A 6,326-nucleotide genomic window follows, 5' to 3' on the forward strand; every position below is an offset into this window, starting at 1 on the left:
CTCCCTGTGGGCTGTGAAGACAGTTCACTGATGGTCATGCAAACACACTTTCTAAATCGGGAAGTTCTGTGCGGATACAAGGTTTGATTCTGTTAGATCTGATTATCATGCGACCCTCCGTGGCTGCACGGCCGCCTGTGAGTTTTCCTCATGGGAAGAGGACAGGGCTTCCCGGTGTCGACACGAGCCGCTGCCCGTAGCCTGGGAGCACACTCCTGGTGTCGCAGGAGAAGGCGGGCATCCAGGATCCTGCGCCTTCTGTGAACTCGGAAGAGGCTCCCAACATGAGTGACTCCTCAGACTCGACTCCTTACCCAGAGGGGGTGGGATGCACTTGGGAGCAGACGCATCGACTCCTTCACACGCATCCCGGGAAGTTAGCGTGTTGATGTTCAGAATGGCTGCATGCGTAGTCCTGTCCTTTCATACGTGTAAATGCAGTAGCCCTGAGTCAGAATAAAACGTCTAAGCTAAGGTGATGTACAAGGTCATTGTAGTCTTACGTGTTATTTTCAGCGATTGCTGCCTTGAGGACTCTTACAACAGCTGCTGCTGCTCTTCCACTGTGATGAGCAGCTCTGGAAACCAGTGGACTGGAAAGATGGCGGCGCCTCCCTAACTGTCAGCTCTTAGGCTGGCCCCTCTCAGAGCAGAAAGCAGTGAGCGTCTCACTGTTGGTCCTGTACTCCATAGTGTCAGGTTTTAAACAGGGAACCTGCAGTTGGCAGCAGAGGTTTCAGTTTGAACAGGGTGTGTGGGCAGCATCGAGTTTAGGAGGTACTGACCTCAGGAGTGCAGAGGTCACCACACAGCTTCCAGCTATTGTCAGGCTCCAGACCCCACGGATGGTCAGGTGATCCCGTTCAGCCATCTTCCTGGAAAACCAGTGTTAGAGTAACTCAGAGAGAAGAGAACCACTTACAGAAGTAGCTCATTCCTCAGGACTGAATCTTCAAGAAGGTGTCACTTGAGAAGTTTCACTCAGACGTGTGTTGTGCTTGCTAGAAGGTGGACCTAAGCTTCTGTTTGGTCAGATGGGTCTAGAAGGGAAGGTGCAGGCGCTGACGCTTCTCTGCATTTGCAGCTACGTGGTGAGCATCGGCCTGGTCCACAAGCTGTGCGGCTGCTTCCTGTCCGTGCAGGGCCCGGTGGACGAGAACCCCAGGCTGGCCTCGCTTCTGCAGCACGCGGCCGGCCTCTTGCAGGGCGCCTGCACGCTGTGCTGGGCTCTCACCGGAAGGTAAGGTGCCTCCTGAGGTCCATCTGGACTGAAATTGTGAAACTTCTCTTAAATTTGGGGAATTTGGGGTCATTTCCTAGGGAGGCAGGTGGTCGGTCATCTTGGCCTCTTCTTTGTGGTCCCGCCTCTGCCCTTATTGGCTTCCCATATGGAAATGGGCTGAGCCTCCTGTCAGAGTCTGCTTTCCTTGTTGGCGTCATAAACCTGACTCGCTGATGGGAAAGACCTGAGAGGCCACAGGAGCCAGAGGAGCCAGGCGGTTCTGTGCGTCAGCGTCAGCGACACAGCCCCGCCCTGATCGGGCAGGTCCTCAGCACGGCACAGCCTTGGGGTGCCGCCCGTGTTCACCGCCACTGGGCGTGTTTATTCTCCCCTTCGCCCCACATTCCACGGGATCCCCGTGAATAAGGGGAGGACCGTCCAAAATCAGTAGCTCCCTGAAGTCACACGTGACCCGCGGGCATGACTGTAGCTGGTGTGCACTGTCCTCCGGGAGGGCGAGTGACCCCACCGCAGGGCGACTCAGCGTTTCCGATGGCCATGGGACTCGCCTCCGGGATACGGAGGATTTTCAGTAAAACAATTTCCTGACAATTAAATTACAAGCAGCACTGCATACAAATCATTTTTTAGGGGTTTTTCAAGAATAAAACCAGTTATTGCCCCAGCCGGTGGGCTCAGTGGTTGAGCGTCAACCTATGAACTAGAAGGTCATAGTTCAATTCCCGGTCAGGGCACATGCCTGGGTTGCGGGCTCCATCCCCAGTGGGGGGCATGTAGGAGGCAGCCAATCCATGATTCTCTCTCATCATGGATGTTTCTCTCTCTCTCCCTCTCCCTTCTTCTCTGAAATCAATAAAAACATACAAAAAAGAATAAAACTAATTATTGAAACTTCTAAAGTCTACACGCTTAAAGAAATATTATCCATATTCAGAGAGCAGGTGCCTACACACCACACAGAGGCTGTGTGCCACCCGCTCGCCCCATGCTGTCCCTTCCCCCAGGGGACCCTCCTGACCCTGGCTCTTCTGTGTGCACAGCACGGTCAGTTTGAGGGAGCTGCACCAAACGGGCACTGAGGAGCATTGCAAGGTGAGGTACCAGATGAGCCCCACACAGGGGAGCTCTGGGCACCGAGAGGAGACCGACGGGAGGTGTGGACGCCCTGGGGATTGGATTGTCTCCGAGGGCGACAGGACCACATTTCTGTTACAAAACGCCCGGCCCTGAAAAGTGCACGAGGAACTGGGTGGCAGGAGCCTAATGGGGGCAGGACTGGGGGGCCTGTGGGGACAGTGAGTGGGAGGGACGTTCCTGGCTTGGAGGACGAGGGAGGAGGACGGAAGGGAGGGATCCAGAATGACTCAAGGGTCTGACTTGAAATGTTTGAGTGGTAGATGGTATAGTCCCAGCCTAGGCAGTGTCAGCGTTTTCCATGGGGGTCTCCTGGACGTGCCTAAGGGCTGTCCCCGCGGACTGAAGTCTGTGTGTGTGTGTCTGTGGGTGTGCGCACGTGCAGAGAGAAGTACAGTTGTTTCGATGTACTTAATGCAACTGGATTTTTAGATATATTAGTGATTAAATCTTGGTTGTTTTTAAGAATTCTTAATCCGTTTTACCCAATATAATTTTCTTCCTAGCAGTGACCCCTGGTTGCTGCTCTCGTCCCCTCCTTCAATCCCCCACGTTGTCTGGCACCACCAGCACCTCTAATACTTACAGACCGTGTCACTCTACTTGCCCTCTTTGTGGGAATTATATTTCTAAACTGTAAACTGCAGCAGCCTGTTGAAGGCACTTGGTTCCATGTGTGACTCGGTGCCCGCGAGGTCACAGCCGGGTCAGGGGTGCATGTGGCTGCGGTGACGGTGACGGGGGAGTCATGCCCCAGCGCCTCTTCGGGCTGCAGGCGCCCCGCAGCGTCCAGGGAGGTGTGGCCCAGCGGGAATCAGAGACAAAGAGGAGCCAGAGGCCCCGGCCTGCCCCCTGCACGGCGCCCGCCTGAGCGCACAGGCCCGAGTCTGCTGGTGGCCGCCTGCGGGAGGGCGATTAGCAGGTGGGCCTGAGCCTACTGCCATTGTGCCCTTAATCTCCTGATTTCTCCCTGGCTCTCGGGGAGACCCCCGGGTGTGAGAATGTGCCCGGCTAATCCTGGCTCCGGGCGGGGAGGAAAGCACTGCTGGGTGACAGTGAACTTGCATTGAAGTGGAAGCTGAGATTGTGACCTTCTGGTAAAAGGACTGGTTTGTGTGAGGGATCCGCCAGAATTCCCCGGGTGAGTTGTTCTCAGGCTGCCCTTCTTCGTCACGTAACAGAACCCAGCGTCTGTGAGAGGGCTTCCAGGAGCGCCTGTTTCTGTGGCCTTCACTGTTACCAATTTTCCATTCTCGGTCCAAGAGAAAAGGATGGTTCTGAGATCCCAGTAGTCCTCCCTGAGGCCCTCGGGTGCTGGCTCCTGAGCCCGGCTGGCGGGACCAGAACAGGCCTGAGCGACTGTGAATCGCAGCCCACACGGCCTCCACTGAGTCGGCAGGCTTTCCAGACTCCGCGGGCGGCAGAGGACCCACAGCGAGGGGCGGGGCAGGGGGTCCTCGGTCCGGAGGCACAGCCCTGCTCCCGGCCAGTTCTGATTGCTGGTGAAGACTGTGCTGGACTCTGGAGTATTTTCACACAAGAAGATGTTTGTCGTTACGTGTATTTGTGGTTTCCATCTTCATAGCCATCAACTACATAACAAAGTGGGTTCTACCCAAGGTCCCTGGAATCTTGTCCTAAACAGAGGGGGCGATCTCTACGTCAGCCCGTTAATTCTGTGGGGACAAATGATGCCTCTCGAGTGTTAAGGGTGCTTGAAAGCCGCTTGTTCAGGCAAAGGTAAACTGTCCCCCGCCTGCCTGAATTATTCATTCATTCATTAAATAAATATTTATGCAGCACTTCTCTGTGCCAGGCCCTGAGCTGGGCGTGGAGAACCCAGAAATGACTCAGACATCGCTCCTGTCCTCAGGACCTCGTCAGCCAGAAAGGGAAAGAAGTTACATAGACGGAGACCCGTGGTGTGCGACGGAGGGCGCTGCGGAGGCGAGGTCCCCGGGCCGAGCACACTGCCGGTTAGAGCAGAGTCGCCGACGGAGGTCAGAGGGGCGAGGTCAGCTTCGTTGGAGGAATGAACTGTTTTCTGGAGCAACTAAAATTCAATTGGGCCTTGGAAGACAGGAGGGGCTGCAACATGTGGAGTTGAAAAGGAGTAAACGAAGAAGAAAACAAGGACATCACGCAGAAGAGCATGAAGACGGGAGGACTGACTGGCTTTAGCCGGGTTTTGAGATGGATGTAGTGATGCTAGTGCCTCCCAGGATGTCAGGAGGTTCCAGTGAGACGATGAAGGCACAGGGAAGGTGTGAGCTGCCGACAGCGTTTGTTCTGTAGGTGGAGTGGGCAGGGGCGGCCCCCTGGGAGTCAGTCAGGGAAAACCCCGGGTACCGGGCTCCCGCGAGCAGGAGGGGGGCTGCAGTGGGGCCTCCCAGACACAGGAGGCAGCGCCCGCCCTGGTGCGAGGAAGGAGGGGCAGAGAGGGAGTCGGGAGGGAGGGCCCAGACGAGGACAGATCAGACGTTTGGGTTTTTCCCAGTGGGATGGGGAGCCAGTGGAGGAGATGAAGCAGGCGAGTGGCATCACCTGATTATTAAAAGTAGGGGGGCTCCTGTTTACTCTGTGTAGACAGGGCGGGTGGGAGGGGGCGTCACCAGGTAGCCCCCACGTGACCGTTTCCTCCGTTACTCGCCCGGTGGGAGCAGGTACCTTCCTTGGCAGCACGGCGGAGCCTTTAGTGGAGCTCCTTCAGCCTCACGGCCAAACCCCAAAGATGAGAGAGGCCCCCAATATCGGCCGAACCAGGCAAAGCCAGCCCAGAGCCCGTGGCTGTTGAAGGGACACTGAGGAAGCTGAAGCTACAGAGGGACAGACGCCCGAGAGGCAGCCCTGCCCTGAGGCTCCCCGACCAGGACTGCACCTGCCAGCACACCTCCGCTTCTTCCTCCCACCTCCTCAGAGCGCGCAGTTCGCTTTCCACAACACCCGGTACTAGGCGCCCGCAGCCGCAGCGCACTTCTCTTGGAGCAGGGGAGCTCAGAGTCATCCTTGGGAGAATCAGTGACCTCACCCACCACCCCCACCTGGCACCTCTCCGGGCTAAATGGGAGGGTCACACAGATGCCTCGGGTTCCAGGACCAAAGGAGTGAACAGGCCCAAATCCAAGAAGCAAGGAGAGCAGTCCAGAAGGTCCCCGCCCTGAGGAGTGAGGGTGGATGTCAGCAAGCCAGGGATCCAGGACCAGGGACGACAGCAAGCAGGCCAGGAGCCGACGGGGAGGGGCGGTCCCAGCTGCGCGTGGGGGTGCCCTACAGGTGACGCAGCTGTTGCCCCACATGCTCTTCTTTAAGGCAAAGCCGGGTTTCAGGTGCTGTTCAGGGGGTTGATAGTTTTCCTAATTGGATTTGGCTTTCTAATGAGCAGACATGAATATGCCACTAAGACCTCGAGTCCTAGAGACCAAACAAAAACACTTTAAATCCAGCCCTAGCTGTGTTGCTCAGTGGATAGAGCGTCGGCCCTCAGACTGAAGGGTCCTGGGTTCGATTCCAGTCAAGGGCACATGCCTCCATTGTAGGCTCGATCCCTGGCCTGGGTTGGGAGCATACAGGAGGGGTGACCAATCGATGTGTTTCTCTCACATCGATGTTTCTCTCTGTCCCTGCCCCTCCCTTCCACTGTCTCTAAAAATCAGTGGGAAAATGTCCTCCGGTGAGTATTAACAACAACAAAAATAAAATAAAATAAAATCTGACAAAATTGAGGTGATCAGAGTGTAACATACAACATTTCAGATCTGATTTTTTAGGTTTTCCATGTATTTTTAAAAGAAAACTGTATGCCTGACATGAATGAGGCCTTTTACCTTTTTTATTATAAACATTCAGGCTTAAAGTGATTATAGCTGACAGTTAAGACCAACAGAAGCCAGTGGCCTGTTCGTGGAGAAATGATCTGCATTTCAGACTAAATCAAAGTAAACATTCTCTC

General features: G+C 55.3%; 1 protein-coding gene across 1 annotated transcript in view; it reads left to right on the forward strand.

Moving 5' to 3' along the window:
• The window catches only part of SCAPER (S-phase cyclin A-associated protein in the ER), a 149,143-nt gene that overhangs the window by 117,915 nt on the left and 24,902 nt on the right, over positions 1 to 6,326 (forward strand). Inside the window, exon 27 of the mRNA XM_015566174.1 lies at positions 1,085 to 1,240. Within this exon, the coding sequence (XP_015421660.1) occupies positions 1,085 to 1,240 (156 nt within the window). The remainder of the gene's footprint in view (positions 1 to 1,084; positions 1,241 to 6,326) is intronic.

The sequence above is a fragment of the Myotis davidii genome, unplaced genomic scaffold (assembly GCF_000327345.1).
Source record: "Myotis davidii unplaced genomic scaffold, ASM32734v1 scaffold1622, whole genome shotgun sequence".
Lineage (NCBI taxonomy): Eukaryota > Metazoa > Chordata > Mammalia > Chiroptera > Vespertilionidae > Myotis > Myotis davidii.